This window comes from Pteropus alecto, unplaced genomic scaffold, assembly GCF_000325575.1.
Source record: "Pteropus alecto unplaced genomic scaffold, ASM32557v1 scaffold50, whole genome shotgun sequence".
NCBI classification, from domain to species: domain Eukaryota; kingdom Metazoa; phylum Chordata; class Mammalia; order Chiroptera; family Pteropodidae; genus Pteropus; species Pteropus alecto.
In genome coordinates this window covers 4,713,029-4,728,974 of record NW_006431918.1, presented here as the reverse complement: position 1 = coordinate 4,728,974, position 15,946 = coordinate 4,713,029, and the positions used below count along the sequence as shown (strand labels likewise).

The window sequence follows — 15,946 nt, the reverse complement described above, 5'->3', positions numbered from 1 at the left end:
TTTATGTCTTTCAGTTGAAACAACTTGGTCACAGTGTGGATAAAGTGGAGTTTATTGTGATGGGTGGAACATTTATGGCCCTTCCAGAAGAATACAGAGATTATTTTATTCGAAATTTACATGATGCCTTGTCAGGACATACCTCCAACAATATTTATGAGGCAGTCAAGTAAGAAATCCTTATTTTATCATATTTTCTAAAGTGGTTGTCAGTTTATCCTCCTATCAGCAGCCTATGAGAATTCTTTCTAGGATTCTGCTCTATGTCTACATTCCCAATTCTTTTTTGGAGGGGGAATGGTGAGAGGGGATTTCATTATTTTTAAATTTTGCATATTTTTAATCGGTTGTAAGGTTAAATACATTTTTTTCCCAGTTTTACTGAGATACGTTGACGTAGAGCACTGTGTGTGTTCAGGGCATACAGCTTGATTCGACCTACATATATCGTGACATGATTGCCAAAGTAAGTTAACACCTGTCATATCATAGATTCCTAGTTCTTATAGTTCTGTTTTGTAGGAAAGGATTATTTTCATGGAAACAATACTTTTTTTAAAGAAAAAATGAGTATAATTTGTTGACACTGGTATTCTCAGAGAAAGAGTGAAGACCTTTTCAGCCTTAGGCTGGTCTAAACTGCAGTAGTTTTGACTGGGCTAGTTGAGTTTTCAGCCCACCCAAAAAGAGCACTGGGGCTACTCTTTATCTGAAACATTTAGCTGCTATAAAATCAACAAAACAATTATTATTTCATAACTTAGTTTATTAATAAGTACTATTTAGTAACTACTAATTTGTGTTTATAATGGGATCATTCCAAATTATAGTTGATAGAGAATAATGCATTCTTTAGATACTTCATATCAATTTTTAGCAAGAAGAATCCTAAGGTTTATGTATAGTTCAATGATTTAAGAAGTGAAAGTCTTAAAACAGTTTTTATTTTCAAAAGTTTCAGGAACACCTGGTTAGTTACTGTGTATTATTCTCTCTTATTTACTCGTCGTTCATTTAGGGCCCACTAGGTACTACTATTCACTGTCTTAAGTACTGGGAACAACACAGTTAACAAGGCTAACAAGACATGTCATCCTTGCCCTCATGGTGCTTACACTCTATTAGTTCAGAAAATAACAAGTGCTGTGATGGGGTTAGACAGGTACTGTGATAGAGAATATGTAGGATTATGCTCCAGATGAAGCGGTGCTGTTTAAGTTGAGACCTGAAGTGTAAGAAGAGTCAACTCAGACCAAGAACAGGAAAAAAAAGACAAAGGCAATGAAATGGGGAAGAACTTGGGGTGCTCTAGGAATAGAGGGGAGACCAAGGTGTCTAGATTCCAGTAAATAAAATGTCATGAGGTAAGCTTGAACAATTAGGTATGGGCCAGATTATATACCTTGAGGAATTAAAATTTTATTTGAATGCAGTAAGAAGAAGATGAATAGTTGTAAGCAGGGGAGTGATATATTCAGGTTGATAAGAAGGTCATTCCAGCTACTGTCTGGCTAAAGGATTAGAGGGGGACAAAGAGAAATCTTGTATCCATCCTGGCTCAGACGAATAGAGGGTGATGGCAGTTATGATGGAGAAGAGAGAATGGATCAGAGCTGTGTTTTGTTGTTGCGACTGACAAGATTTGGTGGGTAAAAGAGGAAGGAATCAAGGAAGACACCCAGGTTTAGATTGGAAAAATGGTTGATGGGTAGTGCCATATACTAACTTGGAAAAGAGAGAAAACAGATTTGTGGAAGAAAATCAAGAGTTCTTTAGATGTGTTAAGTTTGGAGTGCCTATGATACATACAAGAGATGTCTGGGCTATAATACAAAATTAGGGATTATCTAACTCATAGATGATATTTATAGCCATACAAATGGGAGAATTTCAGATCTCCACAGCATACTGTGTGAAAAAGCAGCTTTTAAAGAGCAGCTCTTGCAGTGTGAGGCCATCATATTTGATACATACACATATATGTATAAATGGCGTAGAAAAGGTAGTAGAACAATGGCCATCATAGGTGTTAGAGCTGAAGAGGAAGAGACATGGGAAATGGGGGTAAAGGAGGCTGTTTACATTTATTCTGTATACAGTGTTATGGGCCTTGTGATAGGTATTCACTTAATGCAACAAATCTTTGAGTTAATTATTTAAATTATCCCTGTTTTACAGGTGAGGAAACTAAGGCTCAGAGAGGTTAAGCAACTTGCCCAAAGTTACACAAGTAGGTGTTGGTGGAGTGGGGCTGTGAGACCCAGCTAGCTTTGCTCTCAGAGCCTGCACTTTGCTATAATGCAAGAAACTGTGCTAGGTGTAAAAATGTTGAGTGTGTCTGTGTATGTGCAAGCACGCATGTGTGTACAACATTAGAGCTTTAAAACATTGGAAGAAATATGGTCTTTTTTTCTTGTACTTCTTTCGCTACTGCCTTTAGGCTTTTTTTCTGGCTTTTATATCAAGAAAAGGGGATCACATAGCTACAAGGTTGTTGAAATAGTGCCCTTCTTAGTTTTTTGTGATAAGTAGGACCAAATTTCGAACGAATCTAAGGGTGGTTTTCATTACCCAGTGATTAAAACAGTTCTTGACATATAGTAATAAGTAAATGTGCGAATTTTGAATGATCCATCTGTAGGTCAGATATTGAGAGCTAATGACATAGGAAGGGCTGCCTCTTGGAATTGGGACTAAGGACATCTTTTTGTGCCCTCTATTCTTCCCCATCCCCTTCTTTACTTTCCCTTGGGCTTGTAAAAGTGGAAGGAAAAAAAAAAAGAGGTTTTTTTCATAAGTTTAAATAAATATGAAGGGTAGCTCAAGGGGTCTATGTAAAGAGTTCAGCACTGGGAGGTTGGTTGATTGCCTCTAGAGAATGTGACAAGTTAATTCTTTGTCCATGAATCTAAACTTTTAGTAATAGCAGGCCAGTGTGATCTCTTCCTCCTACAGGATGAGATGGTGACTATATTTTTATTGCTCATACAAAACCTTAATCATTCTTGAATATGAGTCATGCTTAGTGCTGAAGTCTTTCAAATTTTAGAGGAGTCATGATACACTCCAACTCATTCTTCTTAATAATACTGAGAATCAGATGATAGCTGAGAATAAAATACAATTTGAGGAAAAACAACTTTAATTAGTTCAAAGCTCCATGACATTGGAATGGTAACAACTTCAGAGGGTTACTGACTAAAATTCATTCTACTCTGAGAATTCCTATTTATTTACGGATTAATCTATCTACCGGATAATCAAGACCATTATATTTTTCTTCCCACGCTTATGTACTCTTTTCTCAGTGAAGCAATTCTTGTGTTGCAGACCTTGCATATTAAGTGGAATTGAACTATAAAAATAACTTGGACTTGCCCTGCCCCAGCCCCAACCCCCATAAAAGTTTGCCACAAAGTTTTTTACAGTCTACAGTTTGGGTCCCCTGAGTCATAAGAGCTAGGCTCTTATAATGAATTACAACTACATAATGAATTTTTAGGATGCAGCTAGTTTGACATTTTCATCAACTGAAACTTTAAGAACTTTAGAATATTTGCTTTATTTTGGTTAAGTTTTAGCTTTATTTTTGCAGAAATGTTCTCATACCTAGTGCTGTTTGTAAGTTGTCTGTGGTTGGGGTGAAAATGGAGTTTTATATTACAACTAGTTAGCTTCAGATCACGATATGTTTGTAGAAAAACCCTTTGGAGAAGAAAGCTTCTTCCTGTAATGGGCTAGTGGGCAAAGCCTGCATTGTTTTCTTTCTGTTCTTGAATTTACCTCAAGAGGGCAACAAACTACTTTCAGATGAAAATTTTATCATGAGTTGAGTCTTCATTGCAGCAAATCTCATAAATGGCTCTTGGGAAAGTAAAAAAAAAAAAAAAAAGTACAATCTGGGAGCCATAAAACCATCTGTAAATGTTACACTGAACCTTGCCAAGCCACACTTGACATGTTCCCTTTTCTCCTGGTTTCTATGCTTTTATGAGGTAATTTGAAAAAAGCTGTTTTTTGGCATCTTGTTTGCTTTGCTGAGGTAACGTTTTTACTACCAACTCCCTATTATAGAGTTAGTATTTGTTTTTTGGGGAAATGTCATATAATTTGAAGAAATAATAGTCTGGTTTGTGTTATAGAACTAGAGATACAGAAAACAATTTTTAAAAGTTAACATCTTTGTGAAATAGAGCAGCCCAGAGGTTTTGTGTTTTTGACATAAGGTGTTTTCTTCAAAATTTTTGGATAATATACTTACCTTGTTCTGTGTTCTCTTGTATCTTGCACAGACGGTTTTCATGAAAACTGGTTTTCATGAAAACCAGTTTATTTATGAGAAAGTGATGAACTTCATATTTCTTTTACTATTAGTTGATATTAATTATTTTTGTTTGCTCAATAACTACACAGATGTAATGCTGCCTTTCATTAGTTTAACAGAGGTTTTTATTTAAAAGATTAGTTTTAAATTAGGTTAAAAATTATATATTGTGACAGATGAATCAACAGTGTTTAAGGTTAAAAGTCTTTGTTCAAATTAAGGTTCACTGGTGTTTCCCTATTTTGTTAATCATGTATCTAACCTGATTAAAGTTTTCCTTCTTACTTAAAAGATTAAAAGTTAGGGTAAGTAAAAGCCCTAAAAAGGTGAACCTGATTATTATGCACGGTAAATTAGTAAGAAAAAGTATGTTATATCCTTGCAGATAGAAAAATTGGAAAGCTGAGTGAATAGGTGGCTCAAGGACAAAGCAGGTATGGTTTCTGTCAAGGCTCATTAAATCAAGCAAAACAATAATCACTGATTTCTATCAGCTAGACTGAGACGCTTCAATTGTCTCCAGAGAGCAACAATTACTGGTGACTATCGTCCTCTAAAAATCATAGCTCTAGAGATAAAAAAGACCAGCAGTGGGATCTGAGTCACACATTCACTAGAATGCAAATGTTGTCAGATAACTCAGAACAACCTTTTAAAATAATTTTATTCCTTTTTAATCAGTCCTGTCCAGAAGCAGTTTTACATCCTGTCTTTAATGCACCTTGGCTGTTTTCATAAGATGCAATTTAAAAGGGTAGTTACCTATCAAGAAATGGGTGAGTCATACCTTCTCCCTGTGGAATTTTAAATTCATTTCCATTCCTTCTTCTCTCCCCAGACCCCAATCAATGACTTTGAATTCTCCAGCTATATTCTTACATGTCTTAGAAAAGCTAGAGTGCATACCAAACCCCGAAGACAATTTCATAGACTTTTGCAGAGTTATAAAGAAAGCAAAAGCAACCTAAGAAGGCTTGAAAGTGACTGTCTCCTGCCTTGCTGTCCTGGACCTTATTCTGGCAGCCTTCAGAACCTCCTGCATATCTGGGCTTTGGCTCTAATACTCCCCCACCCCTTACTTTATATATTGACCACTTTTACTTTCCTCCCTTGGTCAACCAGATTTTCATAGATAATGACCAGGATCCTTAACACTGGCATAATCTTAGTCATCTTAAAATGAGGTATTAGTTGTTTTAGTTACATTTTATTTCAAACAAAAACTGAAAGAATTTTCCAGTGAACACCACATACCTGTGTTCTATAATATTTGCTTTATCACATATTTATTCAGCTATCCACTCCTCTATCCATCCCTCATTCCCTCTTTGTTTTTTTTTGTTTGTTTGTTTTGTTTTGAGATCAATCTCTGGTGTTTTTTTTTTTTTTTTTTTTTTGAAGTCTGTATGCATGCAGTGAAATGCACAGATCGTAAATATACCATTTGATGAGTTCCAACAAATGCAAGACTGGTGCAATAAAACCCTTTTAAGATAAAGACAATTACCATCATACAGTTTCCTTGGGTCCCAGTAGAATCTCACCCGCACTTCCCAGAGGCAGCAATTGTTCTCATTTTTTCCCTTCTGTAAATTAGTTTTGCCTATTGTAGAACTTTATATAAATGGATCCACGTAGCATATACAGTCATACCTTAGAGATATTGGGGGTTCAGTTTCAACCACCACAATAAATTGAATATCACAGGGGAGTCACATGAATTTTTGGTTTCCCAGTGCATATAAAAGTTTTGTTTATACTGTAGTCTATTAAGTGAGCAATAATAGCATTATGTCTAAAAAATAATGTACATACCTTAATTTAAAAATATTGTGAAAAAATTCTAACCATCATCTGAGCCTGTTGGAAATATGATGCTGATAGACATACTTGAAGCAGAGTTGCCACAAACCTTCAATTTGTAGAAAATATCTGCAAAGTACGATATAGTGAAGTGCAATGAAACGAAGAATGCCTGTACTCTCTTGTGCAAGGCTTCTTTCACTGAGCATAATATTTTGGAATTCATCCACGTTGGATATTTTAGTAGTTGTCATCTTTGAGTGCTGAGTCGTATTCCATTGTATACATAGAGCAGTTTGTTTATCCATTCCGTTGATGGATACCTTGGCTGTTTGCAGTTTGTGGCTATTATGAATAAAACTTTAATAAACATACTGTACAAGTCTGCTTGAGAATATATGTATTTCTCTCTGGTAATATCTAGAAGTGGAATTGCTGCATCATATGTTTAGTTTTATAAGAAACAGACATTTTTCCAAAGTGGTTGTGCCATTTGTACTCCTTCCAGTAATGCATGAACATTTGGTTATTCCACCCAACATGTGGTGTTGTCAGTCTTTACTTTTAGCCACACTAGTGGGTGTGCAGTGGTGTCTGATTGTGGTTTTAATTTGCATTTTCTTGATGATCAATGATGTTGAGCACTTCATTTGCTTATGCTTTCTGTATATATTTTGTGAAGTGGCCGTTTTGCCCATTTTTTAAATTGAGCTGTTATAAATATCCTGGATACTCATCCTGTGTAAGAGCTGCATTTCGCAAGTATGAAAAAACACAGTCTGTGGCTTGACTGTTCATTATGTAAATGATAATCTTTGAACAGAAGTTTATTTTGATGGAAGTCCGATTTAGCAATTTTTTTCTCTCATAGTTATTGCTTTGTGTATTGTTTCTAATAAACTTTGACCTACTCCCAAAGCACAGAAGATATTCTCCTGTGTTTTCTTCTAGTTGTAGTTTTAGTATTTATATTTTGCTTTCGTACTTAGGTTTATAATTCATCTTAAATTAATTTTTATGTGTAGTGTGAGGTAAGAATCAATGTTTCTTTTTTCTCATATAGATATCTAATTGCTTCAACATCACTTGTTTAAAAACTTCCTTTCCCGTTTCGATTGTATTGGCACCTTCATCAAAAAATCTATTGACTACAACTGGGCTCTTCTGTTTTGTTGATCTGTTTTTCAATCCTTATGACAGTACCACCCTGTCTTGATTACTGTAGCTTTGTAGTGTATCTTAAAATCAAATATTATAAATCTAACTTTGTCATCCTTTTTCAAGATTGCTTTGGATATGCTAGGTCCTTTGTGTTTCTCTATAAAGTATAGAATTAGCTTGTCAATCTTTGTTAAAAAGTGTGATGAGATTGGGATCGTGTTAAAAGTATAGAACAATTTGGAGAAAATTGACAATTTAACAATATTGAGTCATCCATGAACATAGTCTGTGTTCTCATTTACTTGGGTTTATTTTCATTTCTCTTAGCAATCGTCAGTGTAGAGATTTTGTAAGACTTTTGTTAAATTTATTCCAAAATATTTTTGTTTGTCGATGCTATGGTAAATGAAAATTTTTTTAAATTTTGTTTTCAAATTGTTTGCAGCTAGTACATTCATTCCTTGGTACCCACAGGGGATTGGTTCCAGGACCACCACACCCCTCACCCCCTGCGCAGATACCAAAATCCATGGACACTCAAGTCCCTTATAATAAAATGGCATAGTATTTGCATATAACGTACACACACTTTTCTCAAATACTTTAAATCATCTTTCCCATATACTTATAATAGCTAATATAGTGTAAGTGCTATATAAATAGTTGTTATACTGTATTGCTTAGGGAATGATGACAAGAAAAAAGTCTGTACATGTTCAGTACAGATACAATCAGCAATCATCACAGGCCTAACTACATAGTATGTGTCAGCATCAGTGTAACTTTTTTTTTTTCCAAATATTTTCCATCTAAAGTTGACTCTGTGGACGTGGAACCTGAGGATACGGAGGACCAACTATATATAGGTATACAGTTGATTTTTATATACGACCTTATTAAAGTGACTACTTAGTTCTAAAAGTTGGTTTTTGTAAATCTGCTAGGATTTTCTTCATAAACAATTATGTAATCTGCAAATAGGGTGTATTAATTTTTCCTTTTAGATTTGTCCACTGTTCTTTTTCTTGCCTTATTGCAATGACTAGAACATAATACAATGTTAAATAGAAGTAAGTAGTCCTCGTCTTACCAATAATACAGGGAAAAAAGTTAATATTTTAATAAATGCAATGTGGGTTTTCATAGAAAACTTCATTAGATTGAAGAAGTTTTCTGAGAAGTTTTATCATTAACTCAGTTGTCTAATGATTTCATTGCATCCATTTAAATGGTCACATGATTTCTCTGCATCTATTCACATAGTCACATGATTTCCCTCCTTTATTCCGATAATGTAGATTACTTTGGTTGATTTTTTTTTTTTAATGTTAAATTAACCTTGAATTCCTAGGATAAACGCTATTTGGTTATAGTGTTTCATCCTTTTTATAGATCACTGGGTTCAACTTGCTAATACCTCGTAAAGCATTTTGTGTCTATGTTCATGAGGGATGGTGGTCTGTAATTTCCTTGTTTGTAATTTCTTTGTCAGGTTTTGGTATTAATGTTATGCCGGCCCCATAAAACAAGTTGAGAAGTGTTCTATTTTATGAAAGACTTCATATAAGATGAATGTTACTTCTCTCATGAATGTCTGCTAGAACTCACCAGTAAAACTATCCATGGCTAGAGTTTACTTTATGAGAAGGTTTTAGATTAATTCAATTCTTCTAATAGATATAGGGATATTCAGATTTTCTGTTTCATCTGTGTCCATTTTGGTAAGTTACATTTTTCAAGGAATTTGTTTCATCTAAGTTGTCAAACTTTTTGGTGTTAAATTGTTCATAATATTTTAAAGTTTTAAGTTTTCCTCTAAGCACTGCTTTAGTTGAATCTCACACGTTTTAATATGTTGTAATTATTATTCAATTCAAAATATTTCCTAAAATTCTTTATATTTTCGCACACAGAATGTATAGAAATGGGTTGTTTAATTCCCAAATTCGTGGAGTTTTTCTTGATATCGATTTCTAACTTAATTCCATTTTGGTCAGAGAGTCTATTCTGTATGATTTCAGTTTTTATTAAGACTTATTTTTTGGTCTGGCCTATATGGTCTCTCTTGGTAAACATACGAAGTGTATTTGCAAGAATGTGTATTCTGCAGTTATTGGATGCAATGTTCTATAAATATAAATTAAATCAAGGTGATAGTATTGTTCAGATTGTCTTTGGGCTTTTTATTTTTTCCTGTCTAGTTCTATCAGTTGCTAAGAGAGAGATACGAAATATGTGACTATAGTTGAAGTATTATCTATTTCTTCTTCAGTTTATATTATTCATTTATTTTGAAGATTTGTTATTAGGTACTTATACACTTATGATTGCTATGTTTTTCTGATGTATGAGCTTTTTATCATTATGAAATGTCCTTTATCCCTGGTATTAAAGTTTCTTCTATTTGATAATTTAACCATTACAGCCTTCACGTACTTACAGTTCTCCCTATGTGTCGTCTTTTTCCATCCATTTACTTTCCACCCATATGTGTCTCTATATTGATAGCGGGTTTCTTGTAGACAGCAATCTACAATAGTTGGGTCTTGTTTTGTTTTTATTTTGTTTTGTCTTCATCCATTTTCACAATGTCAGCCTTTTAATTGCCTGTTAACATTTACTATAATTATTGATACAGTTGGGTTTTCATATACCAGTTTAATCACCTTGTTACTTTGGTTTTCAGTAGCCAAGAATAATAGTTTCTGTGAATACTGTTATTGTCTAATTTTGTATAATGCATTTTTTTATATTCTTTAATAGAGAATGTCTTCTTAAGAGAGAGGATCCCTTATGTCTAGTACAGTGCCTTAAGCGTAGAAGATATTTAGTACATGTTGTTAAATGAATGCAGCAGAAAGAACTGCATTAAGAATCAGGAGACTTAGGTTCCAGACTTCTGTTATTATCATAATCTTGACCAGGTTTAAGCCACTTATTTGTTCTGTGCTTTAGTTTCCTCATCTGTAAAAATGGGGAGGTAGGGCTAGATTATCTTTAAAATTACTTCTTTCCCTGACATTCTATGATTTGAAGATTTCTATTGGAATGAGAATTTTTACCTTGAAATGTGTTCACAGGTTATTTTTTATCTAGCAGTCCTTTCTGACAAAACTTTTTTACAATGACACCAAGTTAGTTTTTCATAGGTAGGACTCATTTATAAATGAAAATTCTGTTTCTCTCTGTTTCCTTGGCTTGTTTTGGGCAGAATCCTATTGTTTTATAGACCTTCTTGACATAACTACCAATATCCAGGAAGCAAACTTGACCACTATCTCAAAAAAGCGGGAGTTAGTAATTTTTAAGTCCTCAAACACACCAAACATCCAGCTCAATCATTTTTAAGTCTAGAATATCATGACCACAGCATTATACAGAATATTAAATTTTATTGAGGTATTTTCCAGATAGTAGTTTAGAAAAAAATGTGTTCTGTGGTGGTACCACTGAGGAATTACACCAGTAACCCCAATGTTATTTAGCATTTCAAACAAATCTTTGGCCGACCAAAGAAGTTTGTAAAATCTACTTACTTATTTGGGGACTGCAGATACAGAAGAGTTTGTACATTGTGGCTAATGAAAATTAATATTGCATCTACGTACCATTATTATATACTTTGCAATTTAGTTTGAGCAGATTGAGCTTGAGTTAGAGGGATGTCCATGTAGGAAACTTTACATAGCCTTTCAGGAATTTGGGCCTAGAGCTCCAGCGAGATTTCATGCAGTGCTAGACTAAGGCACATCCAGCTGCATTAATGACAGAAGTTTTAAAAGAAGACTGCATTACATTGATAGTAATGAAAAGTGTTTTAACACTTGGCGTGCTCTCTTCCTTCTGTGTCCCCCTGGTTCAGACCCTTAGTGCAAGGAGAAAGTAAGTAATAATAGATATCATTTTATAGGTTACTTTATTTCAGAAATAGAAGTGTGCTTCCCAAGAAATAATCTATATCCGTTTTTATCTAGCTCTTTGTTCTTAAGTGATTCTTGGTTTTGTCTGTGTGTCTTATCCTTGCACCTAGATTGTTCAGCATCTCTGGGACAAGAACTGTTGTATATTTATGCCCTATAGAATACCTGGCTTAGTGCTGGGCACCTTCTAGGGTTGACTGTTTGCAAGAGGAAACAGTAGAATTGTCTAGAGGCTGCTACGGAAGTGAAGAGAGACCTCTTGTGTCCTCAGTTGTGCATAATTCATTTATTCATTCTTCATATTGTATTTTTTATACTAAAGGAGAGCTGTTAGTGTTAAAGCCCCTAAGCAGTTAACCTCTAAGTGTTTTTGAGCCCTTGCCCGCCAGGAGCTTCCTGTCAGGATGGAGGACCATGAAGAATTATTGGGCTTTAGGACATTAAAGAAGTTGAAAAGGAAAGAAATCTCATGTCTAATGCTGAATTACCTAAGTATGATAAAATGAAATATAGAGCAAGGATTTGAAGCCAAATGGACCCAACTTCATATCCTGACTTGGATTTTCTGAGCTGTGTACCCTTGGACAAAGTATTCGATCCCTTTGAACTTAAGTTCCTTCATCTGTAAAATGGAGATTTTAAGATAGACTTTGTAGAGCTGCCGGGAGCATTCAGCATGTATGGGATGTACAGCACAGTGCTTGGCCCCAGTGGCCTCTGTCAGTGTTAGTTTCTGTCCCCTCACAGAAACTAACAGCAGCCCCCTTAGCAATAATTTTTACTTCTCTGGGTTTTTGGCCAGCATTAAGGCCATTAACTCAAACAGTTTGAATCTAAAATGGTACTCACTACTCTGATACTGATTTTCATTGAAAGAGAAAAAAAGATTCCTAATTTTGTAAATCATTGCTAAGATTAATAGTCTTGGAAGAAAGACCTTTATTGCATGTAGAGGACATTTTGTCCAAGTTATTCCTGAGATCATTTTACATACCCTCCTCTCATTTTTTTATTTATTTAACATGACAAAAATATAGAGTTGGAAATTAATAATGCAGATGGTTTTCACTTATATGAAAAATCATTGCTAGGAACTGAAAAATAGGATTTTTACAGTTGAAATCACTGCTTTCAAAGAGATTATGGTTGCAGCATACTGCAGGAGAATAATAATGATATAATAACATTACTGAATGCTAGTTTGGTCATGTCAGTCTTATGAGGCATAGGCACTGTTATCCTCATTTTGCAGATAATAAAACTGAAGTGCAGAGAGGTTAATAGCGTTCCTGTTTGCATAGTGAGGAAATAGCAGAGTCAGGATTTGAACTCAGTCTGGCTCTAGAGCCCATGCTATTAACCACTCATACTGCGAAGACAAAAAGAAGACAATCCTTTAAATGAGAGCAAATGTGCTAAAATTGTGGCAGGTTGTTCACTTTTATATTTGCTCTACAGGTATTCTGAGAGGAGCCTCACAAAGTGCATCGGAATTACTATTGAGACCAGACCTGATTATTGCATGAAGCGGCATTTAAGTGACATGTTAACCTATGGCTGTACAAGGCTAGAGATTGGGGTGCAGAGTGTCTATGAAGATGTTGCCAGAGATACCAACAGGTAAGATGGTGGCAAATGATCTTACACAAGCCTTCCTCTCCTCCCACCAATTATTCTTTGTTCATACTCATTTTTCCCTCCTTCCTACCACTCTTAGGTATAGATTCCTCTTTTTAGAGTCATTCTTCTATTTATGCTCTTAATTCCATCCTCTCTTTCCTTGATTTTAAGTCTTTCTTTACTGGCTCTTTTCCAGTAGCCTATAAACATGTTCACATCTCTTTCTAGTCTTGTCATAAACAGCCTTTCCCAATTGAAAGCAGAAGTCAGGGCTCATGGTGAGTAGTTTAAAGCAAGAGAGAAAGTGAAGGAGAATGGGAACAAAGGAAAGTATTTGAACAACAAGGAAGTCAGGGCGAAATTTAAGAGATTCGTTTTTGTGGAGTAGATGCCAATGGCAGGGTAGTAAGAGAAAGTTTGGTGAGGCAGTGGGTAGAAACTTTGAGAAATCTGGATATGTGAGGAAGGAAAGAAATAAAGGTTGATAGAGCCATCTGAAGTTCTCTTCCCTCTAGAAATATATCACTGAGTTGAGGAGAAAAGATATACATGAAAGGATAACTGTATAAGGAACTTTATGATTAATTGGTAAATTAATGAAAAACAAAAGATCTCTGGAGTTCGTTAGGCAGCAGAGATCCTTGACCTAGAATGGTAAAGGCAGGCTTCAGGGAGGAGGTATGTGTTGAGTTGGACCTTAAAGGCTATTTACTTTAATAGGATTTGAGTAGACATGACCGGGGTTGTGCTAGGAGAGGGAAGGAAAAGGGAAGAGCCATGGTCAGCCTCTTAGAAACAACCAAGAAGAATGCCAGGCTAAGGACGGCGGAATCTTTCTCTTAGGTAAGAATAGGTCTGTTGAATATTTTTTGAGCACAGGGAATAATCTGATGGGTATTAGGCTTGAGAAAGATTAACCTGAATAGAATGCATTCTCGTAGAGGAAGACTCAAACCGGGAACGTTGGTTGGATGGCTGCAGTATTCAAGGGCTGTTCTAGAGAAGTACCTATGGCGATGAAGAGTCTTAAAAGTCAGGGAAGCTTTTTGAAGAAAATGGCATCTAAGCCGACATCTAACAGGAAGAATATGAGTTCGGTGGTGAATGGGAAAGTTGTTTCTGGCAGAAAGAAAAATATGAGCAAACTGCTGAGCATGAGAGCAAATGGCACATACAGGGAATTCAGAGTGGTTTAGTTTGGTTAGAGTGTAGAGCATGCGGTAGAGTGGTAAGAGGTGAGGCCGAAAAGGTTGGCAGAGGGGCCAAATTATGAGGAGCCTTAGGAGTCAGCCCAGGGAATTTGGGTTTAATCCAAGGACAAGCCATAAGCTAAGTTGTGATAAAAGCCTATTTGCCTTTTGGAAAGATCACTTTATGGGAGTCACAGTATGGAGATGGATTAGGAAGAGCAAGCTAGAAGAAAGACCAGTTAAGAGGCTGTTGTAGGAATGTAAGGAAGAAATGATATCCTGAACAGAAGTAATGACCGTGTTTGGTGACTGAATGGAAATGAGGGTCAGAGAGTGGGAATTAGAGGAGGCTTGGAGGGAACATGAGTTTCATTTTAGATATACTGAATTTTAGATTCTCGTAGACCAACCAGCTGAAGATTTGCTTTAGAGCAAGGCTGTCCAACAGAACATTCTGCAATGATTGAAATGTTCTGTACCAATATGATAGTGCAGCTGAGGGACTGAATTTTTCATTTTAATTTAAATATAAAGTTGAATAAATATAAAGTTGAATAATGTCCCTAGTGACTGTAGTATTGTACAGTGCAACTTTAGAGTTTTGGTTATTTGGGTGGAGATCAAGAGAGAGGCCTAGCCTAGTTATATAAACTGGGAAGCCATTAGCAAAAAGAGATGAGAAGTTGAAGCCATGGAAATGGATGAGAACATCCAGAGAGTGGGGTGAAGCCCTTGGTTTCCAGGAATTTTTCGTGGTGAATGGGAATGTCTTGGTGGTGAAAGGATTAACACAGGCTTCAGTCTTCAGTAACCCCATACTCTGATTAGGGCTTGCCTCCTCCTTCAGTGTGGCACTAGAATGTGAAGATGATTTATCCAGTTGACCCCAAGTGATTCAGCCTTGTCAATAAATCATTCTCTTTTCTCACTTTTTTAAGGACCCTCCAACCCACCAGAGTGAAATCTATTTTGTATAGAGGTGTGTCTGTCTCTCTCCCCATCCCCAAATATTTCACAAGATTTTAAAAGGAAAGAACATAACAATATGCTGCTTCTGAATGGTTTTGAGCTCATTCTGATTTTAAACTAGATATTTACATTAGTTAGTTTATTTTGGCTGATGATGCTACAGATAATTTTAGTGTCAGAACTTTGAGTAGGTACATAAGGGAGTTTCTGAGAAATATCTCAGAAGTAAAAATGATTTACTTCTAGGCCTTCTCAGAGGAAGATGTATAAAAGACTTTCTGAGATTTCTTTTCCCCAACTATATTATTCTGTTTCATGTCTCCGAGATAGTTTTTCCTCTGCTCCTTGTGTTAACCTTGTTGCTTATTTACATGTGTAACAGGTAGTGATTTTTCTTTCCTCAGGGGCCACACTGTGAAGGCAGTATGTGAGTCATTTCACCTGGCCAAAGATTCTGGTTTCAAAGTTGTGGCTCATATGATGCCTGATCTGCCAAATGTGGGACTAGAGAGAGATATTGAACAGTTTACAGTAAGTGTTACCTTAAACCAGGCTAATTTCAAATGCCTCTGCATGCTGCTTCTACCTTCTCTGCTTGTTTTGGTTATTTAGTATTGATTTTTCCCCCATTACTCAATGCATTCTCATTATGGAATAGTAGAAACACAGAGAAAGAGGAGTCACTTATAGCTCCAACACCAAATAAAACTCTAACATTTTAATTACTGCCCATTCAGGACTTTGTTAGGCTTAGGCTTTTTAAATTAAAGTATTACCACTTTTTGATATTGTAAATAACACTGCAGGTAAACAGTTTTATGCCTATAACTTTTTGTACTATTTAGGATTATTTTTTCAGGATAAATTCCCCAGGGTAAAAATATCAGGTAAAAGTGTAAATACTTTAAGAATCTCACCATATTACTTAGTTGCTTTTCAGAGAATTGTAAATTTACACT

General features: G+C 35.5%; 1 protein-coding gene across 1 annotated transcript in view; it reads left to right on the top strand.

Moving 5' to 3' along the window:
• Nucleotides 1-15,946, top strand: part of ELP3 (elongator acetyltransferase complex subunit 3) — a 72,025-nt gene that overhangs the window by 13,664 nt on the left and 42,415 nt on the right. The window contains exons 7-9 of the mRNA XM_006906246.3: nt 15-169; nt 12,667-12,828; nt 15,392-15,518. Coding sequence (XP_006906308.1) covers nt 15-169; nt 12,667-12,828; nt 15,392-15,518 — 444 coding nt within the window. The remainder of the gene's footprint in view (nt 1-14; nt 170-12,666; nt 12,829-15,391; nt 15,519-15,946) is intronic.